The sequence below is a fragment of the Eumetopias jubatus genome, unplaced genomic scaffold (assembly GCF_037043125.1).
Source record: "Eumetopias jubatus isolate StellerSeaLion01/CBP00866 unplaced genomic scaffold, mEumJub1_p1.0 scaffold_15, whole genome shotgun sequence".
Taxonomy (NCBI): Eukaryota; Metazoa; Chordata; class Mammalia; order Carnivora; family Otariidae; genus Eumetopias; species Eumetopias jubatus.
In genome coordinates this window covers 25709579-25726372 of record NW_028274821.1, presented here as the reverse complement: position 1 = coordinate 25726372, position 16794 = coordinate 25709579, and the positions used below count along the sequence as shown (strand labels likewise).

At 40.7% G+C, this 16794-nt stretch overlaps 1 protein-coding gene across 5 annotated transcripts in view; it reads right to left on the bottom strand.

The window, feature by feature from the left end:
• NTRK2 (neurotrophic receptor tyrosine kinase 2) overlaps positions 1 to 16794 on the bottom strand; it is a 323649-nt gene that overhangs the window by 280677 nt on the left and 26178 nt on the right. For all 5 annotated transcript variants that reach the window (XM_028122271.2, XM_028122272.2, XM_088019223.1 and 2 more), the window contains exons 2-5: positions 16242 to 16316; positions 16055 to 16126; positions 11366 to 11434; positions 8604 to 8758 (exon numbers count right to left, since the gene is read on the bottom strand). In XM_028122271.2, coding sequence (XP_027978072.1) covers positions 8604 to 8758; positions 11366 to 11434; positions 16055 to 16126; positions 16242 to 16316 — 371 coding nt within the window. The remainder of the gene's footprint in view (positions 1 to 8603; positions 8759 to 11365; positions 11435 to 16054; positions 16127 to 16241; positions 16317 to 16794) is intronic.

The window sequence follows — 16794 nt, the reverse complement described above, 5'->3', positions numbered from 1 at the left end:
ATTTACTGGGCATTCACTGAACCAGAAACTCTTTTCCAGTACTTTAAATGATTGGTTTATGTAATCCTTACAACCATCACAAAGTTAAGTGTTTGTCCTTATCTAATTAAGGAAGACTGTGTGTTCTGGAAAAGTCTAATACATCTTCCAAAATTGCCCACATACCTGTAGACCTAGGATTCGAACCCAAAGTTCGCGGTCTTCACTGCTACACTATACTTCCTTCCCAGACTGCATATATCCATTTTAGCACAGAACATAAATACCAATATGTATCTACAACCTAAGAGTTTAGTTCATTTAGAAAATAATTACGTGTCTATTTGTGAAGGAAGAATGAGTCTCTCTTATTTATAGACAAATTGTATCACCCTGTCACAGCAGTTCTCCAAAGGAATCTGTGCAAAATTGGCCAAGTCTAGATCTTTTAGATGTAAAGTCTTCCACAAATGAGTAAGCATCTGACTCACGTTAATTCTAAAGCATTAATAGGCTGGCCAAAGATTCAATAATGGAAAAAACAATCTGTACTTGAAATATCACTTGAGGTTTAATTAGCACAATAAAAATGAAATGGGATGCATGAACAGCCAAGCAGGATAAACCATTTGCCAGGCACTACTTCCTGGCTTAATAAGATTTGAAATCAGCACAAGTACAGAGCAAAGCTCAGCAATGCTTCCAAGAGCTTCTAGCCCTATTGTCATGGGATCCTGATTTAAGCTTCCGAGCGTTCTTCCTCTGCACTCCGAGAAACCTCACTGGAGATAAGAGGTGACCAGCCACCCAGGCAGACGGACACCTCTATGTCGATGTCCTGGATGTGTTCAGAAAGGACATACCAGCCTGCGGACCAATCGTTCATTAGGTTTTTTTGTCTACGACTATTATTCTTAAACTCGGCAGGGGCTTGAGCTATCATCTCGTCCACAGAGCTCTCCCCAAAGTGTGTTCTGTGGAAATCAGGCTCCTTGAGACACTTGGTGGGGAAGAGGGGGGATCTAATACTTAAAAAAATAAGAGCCTATAGGAACTTCCGTAACTCTGGATGTTCACTATGCACATCACATATTAAAAGCTCCCAGAAGTGCTGCTCTAAAGGAATCAGTTCACTTCCATGGATCTTATATTCCCCAAGCTTTTTTGACTACACCCTTTCCCTGTAGTATCTTCTTGTTGTGGCTCTGTTATTTTTATTTGAAGTAATTTGACAAAATATATGATACACATATTTAAATTTAGATGTAAAATATATTTAAAGCTACATATTCATATCAGTGGTAGTAATAACATTAATAGCTCATGTTTATTGAGTACTTGATATGTGCTAGACCTTATCGGCAATATTCTCCATATTAGCTTATTTGGCATCCTAAAAACTCTTGAAAGTAGGTGTCATTAGGATCCCCATTTCCAGATGAAGTTAAAGCTTATCAAGTACCACAACTGAATAACTAATGAATGGGAGCTGGGCTTGACCCTCATCTTTCTGTCCATGGCCTCAACCAACACATTGACTGGCTGCCTCCTTTATTGGGCTCAGCCCTGCCTCTGCTCCCTTCCATGAGCGCATACTTCCAGACAATTGACTCTGTCTTAGGATCACTAATTTAAAGTATGCAGGTTCTTTCCATTTCTTTATCACCATTCCAAAGGGATAAGGAACACTCATTTTTAGTACGATATTAGGTAAAAATGAATTTGGTTGACCTATTCCTAAAAACATAAAAAGCAAATCAAGTAGGCAGTGTCTCACTTTCTAATGGTTGAAGAAAACTAACCTCTTATCACTTTGAGTTATTAACTCAGCTTTGCAGTGAGTGAAATGGGTCAGGTCTGGGTTTTATTTTTCACCTGTAAGTAGGGATAATGTTCTTTCTCATCTTGTTTTAGTGATCCCTGAGCTCTGTTCATTTTGTGTTCGATCATCATTCTGTGCATAAAATATTCAAATAAATTATGATTTTTGTCTACTCTCTCCTCTCCTCTCACATTCTCTCTTTTTAGCATATCTTCCACTTTCTCTGTCTCTTAAAGCATATATATTTCACTACCTGGAAAGAAGCCAGAATGAGCCTGACCTATTTAGAAGTAGCTGCTTTACGCCCAGTTACAAAAATGACAGAAAATTAGCAAAGTGACTTTCCAAGCCCAAATTGGAAACTGTGCTTCTATGCTTGTGTGAGCTGTGTCATTACAGTGACAGCAACCAGGAAACTTCTAAATACAAAAACCATGTCAGCAGCTGACAGGTTAGGAAAAAAACAGCTTTATTTGCCATCCTAAAAAGATAAAGGAAAACAATGGTCCACTGTGTGGCTTGCTATATTTTAGGAGACAGAACCTGATCCCCAGTAAAAGCAAAGCAAACTAATAAACTAGACGTTGTATGTGTTTTTCAGAAAAGAAACAACAACTCAATCCAGCTAAGGTGGTAAGAAATTAATGTGTTATATTAATCTAGCTTCCAGAATACTGACATAGCATTTCCTTTGAATCTTCTGTAAGCACTAACAAAGCAGAATTGCTATCAGTCTAGTTTCCTGGTTTGAAACAAAGAAGGACTATGTACAAATATGCTAAGTAGACATGTATTACAAACCACAGCATGACAACCTTTTAAAAGTACATCTTAGGAAGAAATTAGGAAAACCAATTTACCTCAAGGAACCAGGCTTCTTCTCCTAGATACCTGTGAACTGACCTCTCCCATCCTAAAGAATATTTTGTTGTTGTGTCTTAAGGAATCTCTCCACTGAAAGCTTGAAGGTTGGGAAAGTGGAAAATTGGAATTGTTGTTATAAATAACAAGGAAACCAAAGGCAGGACTGGTTTCAATTCATGGGACCCCTAAGGGAGTTTTACATAGTAGCTATACAGTTCAAGCATCAAGTGAATTACCACCTTATATTCACTGTGGGAATAGCATGTTCTATGGTAACCAGTTACTAGTAAAATAGGTTGAGGGATTGCTTTGATAGGACCCAGAGGAATATGCCTTTCTTACATATATTTGCCATCTACTTAGAACAGAGCATCTCATCCACTATTAACATTTCCTGAAGAAACTCTCTTCCAGAGATTTAAATCCTAATTATAGTATAAAAAAGTTAAAGTATAAAGTATACTGTTCTCTAATAATCCCGTTTAGTGAGGGGAAAGGATTGAAAGGCCTGTACTACAAAACTAAATGCTGAAGATCAGTCAAAGTAGCAGGTGCATTCTTATATTAAATCAGCACAATAACCTTGGCAAAATAACCTTTCTTTAGAACTTGTGTGATTCGATCTCTCTCTTCAGAACCAGTGTGCCTAGCGACCCTTTTCTTCCAATTAATGTGGAAATTTTAGATGAATGTGTTTTGTTGCATTGCAATTAATGACGTTTTTCTAAGGTTAAAAAGGACCTTGTGGAGAAACAGACCACAACATGTTTCCCAGCATGAATAAATTTACAGTAATTCACGGCAGGAGGGGCTGCTAGAAAAATATTGTGAAACATTCTAACCGGGCTGCAAATGGTAACAGGGCCATTAAACTTCCCAGCTGCACCAACCACACTCACTTAATCACTAAGAGCAGAAGGAACGTGAGACTCTTTCAAAATGGGATGATGACAGAAATTTCAACGGGAACGACAAAATGCTAATATATGGAATAATTTAGCTAGAATAATATAAATCTTTAAGTTATCATAACTGAAATATCTACACCATTATATAAAAATCTGGTCCAACCTGGTGCCTGAGTGGCTCAGTCGGTTAAGTGTCTGCCTTAAGCTCGGGATTGAGTCCCACATCGGGTTCTCCGCTTGATGGGGAGTCTGCTTCTCGCTCTACCCCTCCCCCCTGCTTGGGCTTGCTCACTTGCTCTCAAATACATAAAATCTTAAAAAAAAAAAAAATCCAGTCCAAACTGATCACTACTATAACGTGCATGGCTCATGCATTTATTAATTGATGAATTCAGCAAACATTAATCAAATGCCTATTACATTCGAGGGATACATTGACACCATGGGGGATGTATTTTTGTTTATAAAATGTAGAGAGTTTGTTAATATAATACTTACATGTGCAATACTAAAAGGGGAAGTTTTTAAAGAAAGCCCACCTAATAAAGGAATGAAATCTCAGTAGCTCTTTCTTATTGAAATTAAAATGTTACCAGTTGCAAATTAACTCAGTAGCCATAGTTATTGGCAAACTGTTGGCTTACAATGACAAAACAAACACACAAGACCATACAGTACTCTTATGAGTTACTCATACACTTAGCTAACAAGTTGCATCCAAAAAAAAAAAAAAAAGTGAAGATGAGCTCCATGAATCTGTGATGTAATTAAACACAACATATTTTATTTTAGAAGTCTACAGAGGGCAAGACCTAAAAGAAAAGCCAACCAACCACAAATCCATGCTCTAAACAAGATATCTAATTTGAAGACAGTAGCATATTATCCAATTTCTTTAGTATGGACTTTCAGAAACAATTTAAATCCAAACACCTGGTATAAATCTACTGCTCAATTTGCCTAACTTCTCTTTAAAGAGCCTAAAATGGGAAACCGTGATGAAGTAATATAAGAATAAGCTCTAAACTGAAGTTTCCCCCCACTCCTCAATTTGCCTAACTTCTCTTTAAAGAGCCTAAAATGGGAAACCGTGATGAAGTAATATAAGAACAAGCTCTAAACTGAAGTTTCCCCCCTTCTGATCTCAAATCCCCAAATATTATGCAAAATTTTTTAAAACTCCAGAACCATGCTGGAAAATGAGAAAACATACTGCTAGTGGATAAGACACCCTGAGAAACCCCTGAACAAGAGAAAGTGAGAGAGTGGGATGAAAGAAAATCAGCACAGCCCCAAAGGGACACATAAGTATTCAGTGCACAAAATAGGGAGGCTCTAGGCTGACCCCAGACTGAAGGGGTAGACTGCAGGACAGAGTGGAGCCCCACCTTGGCTGAGCCATGGGGCCACTGGTTCAGAAAATAAGTAAACACAACAAGAGAAATAGCCTTTTCACATCCTGTCCCTACCCACTCACTGCGGACACAGCATCCAACAAGAAGCAATGAGTGCAGGAACTTTACCAGAAAAAAATCAGTACTGCTAGGTGCTGGTGACACCCTAGAGATATGGTGAACCCCAACACAGGAAAGGGTGTTTCTGTTATTAAAAAAAAAAACAATCACTCAAGATTGCAGAAATTAGAAACTGAGTGTTGAAAGGGAAAAATTCAATATCTGGAGAAATAGCTGAAGGCCAAAGGAGTGAGTCAACCCATTTCCCCATAATACAGTGCAAAAGGACAAGCAGATGGAAAGTGCTACTGAGGCTGAGGGGTACGGAGGGTAGAGCCCTTAAGTGTAAATAACCATCTGCATAAATTAGAAAACTCTTCCAGAACTGCAGACAAAACCCCCCATACTGAAAGAGTAGGCTGCATGTCAAACAATGAATTTTTTTAAAACACACACACACACACACACACACACACACACACACACACACACACACCTAGTTACGTTGCAGTAAAAATTTTAGAATAATGCGGAAAAGGAGAAAATCTTCAAAGCTTCTAGAAGGAAAAGAAAAGCATAGGTTCCCTGTCAAGAAGCAAGCATAAGACTGGCCTCAAGCTTCTCATCAGCGACACTGAATACAAGGAAAAATGTAATACAATACCTTCAGAGGTCTAAAAGGAATTTGTTCGAGTCTAGAAATGCATACTCAGCCAATTCCACTGAGAAGAACAAATACAGTCTGATTTTCCACCAGGCAAGAACTTAAAGATTTTATGTTTTTTAGTTTCTCTGAAAGAAATATTAGAGGATACACACCAGCAAAAAGAAAATCCACTCCAAAAGGCAGTAGGATACAAAAGTTATTGATATATACAAAGAAACAGTAAATCTTCAAAACCATCAAGTAACAATCTACAAACAAAATCCTAGTTGACAATAATCTGAAGACGGGAGGAGAAAGTAAAAAGAAATAAGACTATTTTTTCCTGTCTTGTTGGAGCTATCTCTAGATACTTACAAGAAAAATATGTTTTAATATGGGTGGTGAATATTTGGGCATATTTCCAAAAACATAGAAACAATTTATAACCTTCAAACAAGTTAAGAAAAAATTAAATGATGTACTGTATGGTGACTAACGTAACATAATAAAATAAAATTTTTAAAGAATTAAATAAAAAGACACTAAAAATGGAAAAGGAAAACACTATAGAAAAATAGACAAAGGTTATAAAGAGGCAATCCACCAAAGAATAAACACAATGTCCTATAAACACAGAAGATACCCAACAGTCATCAGGAAAAGGCAAACCAAAAAGCAATGACCCACCATTTTTTAGAAAAATAAACAAATAAGAAGTGTGCTAATATTAAGATATGCTTTGCTGAAGTGGCTATAAATTGGAACAGCTGTTTTTTTAATGTGCAAACCATATCAGCCAAAATTCCGCTTCCTGCTATGTACTCTAGGAAAACCTTTTCATCTGTACACAGGTACAAAGAGCACATGAAAAGATGCTTGTCAAAACATTGCTGGAGTGGCGAAAAATGGGAAATAAGCTAAATGCCCATCAATGTGGAAATTTTAATGTAATTGAGATAGAGTCTACCAAGAATACCATGCACTGATGAAAAAGAATATTATAGATCCGTAACCACTAACCTGAAATGGTTACAAACAAGAGAAACACAAACTTTATGTGTAATACAGGAGGTTCTTTTTAACCACAAAATGTATCAACATTACTTGTGCAATTACAAATAAGTTAAAAACACTTGGAAAGAAAAAAATTAACAGACAAACAAGATAACAGTTTAAGAGTACAAAAGTGGTAGAGAAGTAAGTCTATCCATTCACCTTTTTTACAATGTTGCTTTTTGAAAAGCATCATCTATACTGAAACCAATTGTGAATGTTACCATGAACCTAACCATCCCCATGGAGCAATCAAACACATTCCGTCTGAATCAGGACAGTGAATTCTTCAAGTTCCCTCATTCACAAGATTCACTGACTAATTTGTAGCCAACAAAAAATTACTAAAAACTGACAAATTCATCAGGAAAAACGAGGACCAGTTCCCTCCCACTCTTTCCCTCCCCAGCTGCAATGGTCTCACAACAACACATTAGGTGGGGCGCATCACTGAAAGCTGTCAAGACAACATGGCCAAAAATTAAAATTAAAAAAAAAAAAAGAAGGAAAATCGGTTTCAGGCAAGGGCAACACAGATGTCTATCTTACGGGGCCGTTCGTGGAACAAGAGCAGGAGCTTGATGCTCTCTCTCTTCCTCTCAGTGGTTGCTGAACCAATATGGTCACAACACCATGGACTTGGGAAGCTGGTCAAAAGGCCTGGTGACTCAACACTGAATTTCTTGTCCCTCTAGGTGATTTCTCTCAGTGGTGCAAATTTATACCAGAACAGAGCACAGTTGCCCTCTTATCAATCAGGAAATGATATATATTAAAAGCTGGGTTTTTTGTTTTGTTTTTTTTTTTAAGTGTTGGCTAGCAAAGCTGAGAGAAGTTGGCAAGAGAACAAAGTCTGATTCCCCTGTTAGGAAGATATAGGGCTCGAGGACAGAGAAATCTGTGGGAAGACTAACTGCTCTCTCATGAGCCCCTTCAGGGTAAAAAGCAAATATTTATCTTTCTTTTTATGACATTCTCATTAAAAATGAGCGGCAGCTCTATTTTCCTTCAAGAAAAACTGACCTCAAACAATAGGGTCTTCTGAAAACAAAGAATCCGAATGTTTGTGGTTCATAGACAGACTCCTCACAGACGAGAAGCCTTCTGCTATGTCACCAGCCGCTAGGCCAGAAGATCAAATATAACTGCGAGCTGATTAGCTGGTTGACTACAGCCTAGGTGGGGATTGCCAAGGCACATCACAGATGCCCTGAGCAGTAAATTCTGAACCAGAACACCCGGGTTTTCGTTCCCTGTAAACGCAGTGGCTCTCAGAGAGATGGGACTTTGTATAACTCTGGAGGTGCAAATGCTGAGGAGGGGCCTGGAAACCCAAACATGGAAAAGCATGTATAAGGGCATATTCATGGTGCCCCATCAAGAGACACAGCCCTCTGGTAGCAAGACGAGTTGAAAGGAATGTGCTGGATCAAACTGCATTTTTTTGTACTGTTGAGGACACTTGACCACCACAAGATCTTTCCCTCTCCATTTTCCGGGTGCCAACCACATATATACATGGCCAACGAAGTATCACACTCTTGGCACATAGTTTTCGGATGGATGGATAAATGGATAGAGGAATGCATGACCAGGCAAATGAACAAAGAAAACAATGGAATAAACAGCCTACTTTTCCTCCATGGGCTTCAAAGTCATCCATTCAGAATTAATATTCTACTTGCAAAAAATACTCAGCAAAGTTGCTCCCAGCTGACTTCTCCACACTGCACACAAACGTTGCCCAGCTCAGCAGAGACCTCAACAGCATACTATATAAAATCTGGGTAGTGATAATCCTCCCGGACTCTCTACTACACCAAGGCAATTAGAATAATTAATAGCAAATAGAATTCATTGATTCGAATGTAAATTACCACAATTGGGTATCTGCAGGTTTGCCAGGGGAATATTCTTGCTGTTTTCATTTAGGCAGTACAAATCCTGAGTTTCTGGGCTGGATTTAGTCTCCTGAAGAGTCTTGATCCACATAATGTCACAGGAGCATGTAAATGGATTGCCCACCAGGATCCTACACGGAACAAAAATGAAACCCGATCAGGCTTCTCTTTTCCAGTGTTAACTATGCTAGTGTTTACAAAGCACTACAACATTATGAATTCTATCTGCCAGCAATCTTCGAAAGTCATACCTACCTTTATAGCTTTACAATACTTATTCATTCATTTATCTAATACTTACTGATCTTCTGCTAGGTGCAAACACCACCATGGACTCTAAAGGATGCAGAGTGATGCAAGACCTTTCAGAATAATGGGGAAACAAGACAGGAATAGGCAGAACTATAGTAAAGCCTAGAAAAGGATGTCTCATAGGATGGGGGAAAATCAGATGCCATAACAAATTTATCACAGCCATTATATAGTAATTAAGATCTTCAGTGAACATGCCAATAGTTGGGTTATCAGGAACACTAACATACTTATCTCTGACCAGGCTAGAGATTCAAGTGTTATCATTTAATAAGCTCAAACCACAGCAGGGAGCAGAGTGATTTCATCTGACTTTACAACAAGACCGTAAATACAAAGTGAAGGCTGAAATGTGAGGGCCAGTAAGGTGGTACCAGCTTTCTGCACAGGGCGACCACTGTTCAGCGGAACCGTTGCAAGAAAGTTGGAGTAAATGTGCACAAGAGAGCCTGGAAGGGAACTCTGAGACCTCCTTCACACACACACACCCAAGCTCAGGGTTTCTGAGAGCAAGAGCAAGCGAGCTCCAGATGGAGCCCCTCAGCCCGCTGCAGGAGGGTCTACAAAGAGAAAGCCACCCATCAGCTGAGCTCCCGGGGCTCCCGTGGCCTGCAACTGGTAACAGAGGAAGTAGTCAAGAGGAAAATAAAAACCACAAGAAAAAAAATCTTTAAATGCTTATTTATAATACTCAATGGCCTATTTAAGATGAATTCCATTTATGGTAATGAGCCTTTAAATGAGGCCATTTACAATCGTTACATAGGCTCTGCCCGACATTAACCACAATACTTAAGATTTCCTGGAGGACAGAACCTGGGCTTTGCAACATCATTTACTCCTGTGGTTTTCTGGTTGGGTTCGAAGAATCTCAGGGATCCCTGGAGACTCTTCCAGGAGTCTCTCTGGGGAAAATGTGGTCATGGCAGCCTCGTTTAATTTGTGTCTGCTTGATCGCCTCCAAGTATCCCTCCAACAACAAAATAGAATGTGATGCTATTGGATACAGAATCTAAGGCAGAAGAGATCCACAGTGCATCAACTCCAACTACTGCAAGAGGTTTCCTGGCATTCTAAGTACATGAAAAACTAAAGAATCTCTCAAAAACCAAGGCATGACCGAACCGACAGAAGAGATAAAGAAGCAAAGGATCTTCGGCTGTAACTATAGCAATGTTCACATGAGCACAACACACCGGCAGGTAGCTGGCTCCTTTCTTCAGTTCATGGGCAAACCCCCTCTTCCAGTGATTGCTACAGCACCTGACCCTCGTTTGTTTAGGCTTCTAGCTCTCCCACTAGATAGCAGAATCCTGAAACACAGAGAGTGTCCTCCTTACGTCCCCACGGCCCAGTGCATGAGTCTGATTCGCAACCAGGCACACAACTAACATTTGCTGAGTGATTTGATTAAACTGCTGCTGGGAGAAATCAGAGGCCTGTGGATTTGGAGTCAGAACTCTGATTTCCAACTCGTCAAGAAAATGTTCCACAGTGGTGCTCAAAAGGTTCATACTGGGCATCTCTCGCCCTGTTTCATATCTTCCTTAAAGTTTACGTGCCCATTCCTGGGCACTTCAAGCCCAGGGAATTGAGTGTATTCCAAAACACTGCCCATCGCCAACACCCGGCACCAGGCAACCCTCATTAAGACCTATCTGCACCTTTTCCTTGCGAGCAGGGGGAGACCCTTCAACGCAGGCAATATAAACAGTGTGAGCAAAAGCTACAGCCTGGTGTTCAAGGGCCTTGTCCATCTGGGCCCCCCTCTGACACACTGAGCCTCTGCCTTGGGCTTCTTTGGGCAACTTACCCATAGCAATGTCAACAGTTAGCACAAGAATGGAGCATGCCTGGAAACGGTGGCTATCAGTCATTAACACATGGCCATCTTTTTCCTATCATTTTGCAGCAAAGGAAATTAGAGCATCAGGATAAATCCTGAGTGCAGTGGCAGACCCAGAAGAAAATGTCACAAGGATGGGCAGGGAGGGAGAAGAACGACCTCTCCGGCAACGTTCCCCAAGCACCAGCGGGCACCAGGGAGTTCCGCCCATGGCTATTTCCTCCTTGACTGGCTCTGCTTTCCATTAGGCCCTGGACAACACCAATGCTATGAGATATGTTGCCCTTATAACATAAAACTCCCCCCTCCATCTTTTTCTGCTTTCCCTCCTTTAGAAAACAAATCACATTTAAACTCATCCTAAATGATACCTCACTGTTGAGATTTCTGGGTTTTGATTACTTAATCATGTTTTTATGAGGGAATAAAAAAAACAAGTGGCCAAAACCTGAGAAATCATTTTTTAAGAATTTTGATATAAAAATAGATCTGCAGCATCACTCATTTAAAAAAAAAAATACTTAATTACTCTTTCCTCTGAAACTGTTTCTCTGAATGCCACACAATAATCATTACTTACAGCTCAGACAAGTCAAGGTGACGAAAATGTTTCCTAGACAAGCTCATCAGTTTATTTCGGGTAAAATTGCTGAAAGAAACCAAAAACATTAAATGTGAATTAAAAATGTAACATCTCAAGAAGAAAGTATGCAAATAGAGATTCTTTTTTTCAAAATATAATTTTATTTGATCATGGTTCATGCCTTCCTTCGACACAGTCTCTTTCTTCCATCTGGAATGACAACTTAGTTTTTCCTGCCTCTCCTAAAATTCTTGGTCATAAGGGAAGGGGAGGGGCAGACATAATTTCCAAAATGTCTATTTTTAATCTCTTTCTTAACCAAGAGTATATTCTTCATATGCTGATTCAGAGGCAAGTTATATACCTCCTAGAGATCTCTGACCTCCGAACAATTAATAGGAAGAATTAATCTAATTTAAAATCATAAATCTCACTAGGGAAAAAGATGCTTTAAAACTAAACAGCATTATGAATATTTTGAAATCACATGACACATAAAACTCTGAATATAAACTGAATTTAACACATCGTTGTAGGAAAGAATACACCCACTGATTGATAACTCTGGTGGGCATTGTTTATATATGACTTCTAAATAACCAGATAATTCCCATGATGAGGACAAGAACAACAAAATATCAGAAAACAAGGAATATGTCAGATTTCATGTGAAACTATCCTAGCAACGTATCATTTTAAGATCTGGACCAACCAGTGGCTTTGTGGCGCCTGGGTGGCTCAGCCAGTTAAGCATCTGCCTTCAGCTCAGGCCATGATCTCAGGGTCCTGGGATCAAGTCCTGCCTCAGGCTCCCTGCTCAGCAGGGAGTCTGCTTCTCCCTCTCCCACGCCCACTCCCCCCTGCTCATTATCTCTGTCAAGTAAATAAATAAAATCTTAAAAAAGAAAAAAGATCTGGACCAACCAGACAGTGAAAAGTCAATGAAACCAAGTCATATCTGTGATTGAAAAAATACTAATGAATCTACTGATGTGTTCTGAATACTTAGTTTTATTCAATGGGCAGGAGTTTCCATTTCTGATGATCAGGGCCATGAGGCCCTGAGTTGGAAAATTCAGAGCCATAATCCCGGCAGCTGACTTGTTCCATGAATGTGTTTACTGGTTGAATTTATTCAAAAAGTGTCCAATGCTTGGGCCTCCAGACATGTGTTTAATAACCAGCAGGAATGTAAAACAAACATCAACTTGGACAAAAACAGCCAAGCCCTCAACAAATTGCAACGAGCCTTTTAGGATCTGTTTCCTGCTTGGAAACGCAAGTGCTAGCAGGGAGGGAAAAATTGCACACCTGAGGGTCACAGGAGTCCCGGCCCCTTCCCCGAGGCTAGTCTGCTGAGTCAGCCCAACAAACTCACGGGTTGCTCAGACATCCCGCTCTGTCTGACCAGTCACCCCTCAAAGAGGGGCCCAGGAGCTAATGTTCGAGCCGAGGCTGGTCACGTGAAAATGCTGCTCCAGGGCCCCCCGATTCGAGACTGCGTGTGTCCTCACCTCCTTCTATATGGAGAGTTCCACTCACCCAAACCCCTACCTACACAAAGGTTCTCTCTTCCTTTGACGCTTACTTCTTCTGTCTTTACACTGAGCATAAAGTGCTCACCCACATGAAAAAAATAATCCCCCGGGAAGTTGTAAAATGTGCCCACATACATCTTTTCTCTTTTCTTTCGGAACGTGAATTAAGAATGAGCTTCATTGGAGTATCACACATTGAAAAGTCAGTCTGCCCATGTTCTCCAGGCATCTTCAGAAACCCCCACCCTCTGAAGGAAACACAAACAAAACCAGGACTCTTCCTCCTGAGAAGAACCAGGAGAGAGGGGGCAAAGAAAGAAGACACTCTTGGTCAAGGTCTTGGTCAGCGACGAAGCCCCGGGCCGGCACCGGCAGCAGCTGGTCCTGTCGGGCTGCCAGCGCACAGCCCTGAGTGGGGTCACACGCCAAAGAACAAGATGAGTTTTATGAACCATACTCATTATTGGGGCCAAAAGCCAAAAAAGAGGGGGAGGGGAGGAAGAAAAATCAACAATCCTCTTACTGTTTGATGACAGAACTCTGCAAAGGAACTAATTAGCACCTCGGCAAAGCCCCTGGAAAATACGAACACTGGCTTTTCTCACAACCCCTGGGTTCTCAGACGCTGGGGAGGAATTAAAGGTACCAAGAAATAAACTCAATGACCAGCCACAGGGGCGATGGACAGGCCCCACGTGATGTTGAATATGCCCAGGGCAGAAGGAGGGGCAGTGAGGCAGGATCCAATCCAAATCTCCCTAAAACCCAAAGTGAAATAGATTGCTCTTGAGCACATTGTTATATTTTTGGGGAGACTCAGAGATAATCAGTGTCCTCCGGAGTAAAAAGAAACAGCTTCTAATGTACATTTCTTTTTCCGCTCCCTGGTATCCACAGTGTCAATATCCGAGGTAACTGCAGAAAATCAGGAAAAACAAGCCAGTGCCCAAGTCCTCAGTCATTAGCAGAGGTTGGGACTCAGGTCTGCAAAGGCAGACACCTGATTTGCTCCCTCCTCTCTCCCTGCCATTCTCAAAGCCAACTGCTTAATTTAATTTAATTCTGGTGATTAGCAGCCTCTTTCACCCATGAACACTGTATATGAAGCTTACTGGCCTTATGGCTGCTAAATATCGTCTAGCTTTGTTTTGTCTTAATATTTGATCATGCCTACAAATGTCAACAGAGTTTTTGCTGCTTGACCAATGACCTGGCTTCCCGGCTACTGCCTTTTAAAGAAACTCTCTAAGATATGTCCATCTCTTTGGTTTTCCACTCTCAAATGATGCCTCTTTGGCAGACAGGGATAGATAGTTGGTTTTATATAAGTTGTTGACAGCACATAGAATGCTGGTAAAATTATTCTATCATATATCACCCTGAAAAGATACACCAGGTGGCTTTGGTTTTCCTATAAATGGCATGCAACAGGCAGGAAGGGAAAGTATGAAGAGGTCGAGTAAGCCCTTTATGAATAAGTCCCCTTATAAATAAATACATTAATTACTAAAACAACAATTAACCATACCCCACTGTACACATCACATCTTTAGGGGAAGTGATGGGGTAAAAGAGCCAATAAAATGGGGTTGGGAGAGTAATTCAGGTAGAATGTTAGCTGTAATGAAAATACCAGAACTTAACCACTGAGGTCATTAATTACATTTAAGCGATGGCCTTAGAGCATTTTGACTTTTTTCATCTCCGACTTCTCTCTTGTTCATGACCTCAAGACCTACACAGACATCAGATTGTGTAGGCAAGCCAACCAAAGAGATGATGCCAGAGAAGCATTTAAATGAAATGTGTTAATCCAGTTCCATGGAGTTTTATCACATTTTTGCTGAATGTTTTGTATCTTCATTCTACAGACATTATTTTTAAATAGACTTCATCATTAATGCCACCTATAAAATACGAAGTCACAAAACTGGCTTTAGCAAAAAAAAAAAGGCTTTTCATAAAATCAACAAATCTCCATACAGTGTCCAGGTGACCTGCTCCGAGAGAATGATTTTCTTTTATAACTGGCATGGAAATCCTCTGGGGAGCCGTTCTCCCCAAGAAAAGAAAGAGGACAAATATTATAAGAAGGGCTGGTTCTCTAATTATATGGATGGCATAGATTTTATTTCCCGTGCTCTTATTGTAAGAGCTTGGCCAGGGGTGGGCCCTGGAGTCATAACTCTTGTCACTCTCCATTTTTGGACCTGAGCAGATCTTCGAACTTCCTCCGTCTGGTTTTATGTCCCTGAAATGGGAACCAAAAAGATCTTCCCTGCCAATTGTTGGAAAATCCAAGTGAGATAATGCAAGAGAGAGTCCTACAGGTAAACTGTAGATGAGGGGACACAAAGCATGATTAAAGAGAATTTGCAAAGTACCCAAAGGCCAACGAATGCAGGCAACATGCCTCCACTGAACACTCTAGGGCTTAGGGAACACCAATCTGAGCTGAGGGGCAGGTGAGCCTCTGTTGAATGAAGAAACCTCCCAGGAAGGCCGTACCTTTTGGACGACAGGCCATCATCCGACAGGACCTAGCAGCAAACACCCTGAGGGATCCCACCGTCCATATTTCCAGCTGACTTCAGTTGACAAAGCATCAATGTGACTTCAGTGCAAACACTTGCTATTTTATAATCGTCTGAACCTTCGGCGGGTCCCATGATTGATTTTTCCCCACTTTTATCAACCACGACAGGTAGCTTTGAGAAAATGAACTTTCAAAAGAGGATCTACAGGGGCGGGGGGGAGCGTTGGTAATTTTTAGTTCCCTAAAAAGGCCAAGGCCAAGTCAGTTTCTTTCAATTCCACTAGTTTGATGTCTTCCAGGGAACATGTCATGATTCCAAGGAAAAGAATCAAGGACTGTGTACCAGGACATAGTTTTCACATCAGACTCTGCTGTTGGACTACTGCTCCATCCAAGATGGAAATGGCCCAGAAATCCATGAAAGGGAATACACAGGCTGTTCTAAGTACCCCTCTGAAGCTATTCAAATATCAAAGCTAACATTTCTAAGCTATTGTCACATCTATGCTAACTTTAAAAAAAAAAAAAAAGGAGGTTGAGTCTTGGAAAAGAGAGAGGAAAAATATTGAATACATTGGGTCCCGGGAAGCAAAAGAATCAAACTTTACTTACATGTGCTGTAAATTGCTGTTTTTCAGAAACGCTTTATGAGCCACAAATTTTAATCCAGAATCCACGATTGTCCTAAGAAAATACATAATTGCACGTACATTAGAACAAACTGGTTAATGCCTGTTTGACTATAACAGAGCATAAGAAAAAGTTCTGAGATAAAGGTACGCCAGTCCGGAGTACTTACAGATTTTTCAGTCCTGCATAAGCTTCAACGTCATCTTCGTTGATGATTTCCAACCTTTTCTGATTGGCAATGTAGCTGCAAAAAGCGCAGAGAGTGAAAACCAGTCACTCAGAATGCAGACAGTACGCGAAAAGAAGGGGTAGCATCCATCCTACCTCACCAGGGCGGGGAGCCCTCCCCACCCACCCGAGCCCCACCCGTCTCCTTAAAATACAGAAGACGGAGGAAAACTGAATGTCACTGAGAAGAAACCATGATTGAGCAGGTTTCAAGGTCAACGACAGGTTCACCAAGTTCACTTTTTTTCTTAATCCTTTATCACTTCCAACTAACAAATTCAGCCTGCATTCCCTTTCAAGGTATCCCCTGTGTACAGAGGGGAAAACAACCTGGAAGTGCATCCGCTACCTCTCAAAAGCGTTTCCTCCTTATGGTGACGGCCACAGGGATGCTGGCATCATCACATGCAAGACAGATTACGTCTTTCCCTACACGCCAGGACAACCAGTCAGTCCTTCTTTTTACCTCCTAAAACACTGAAGCCGATTCTCCT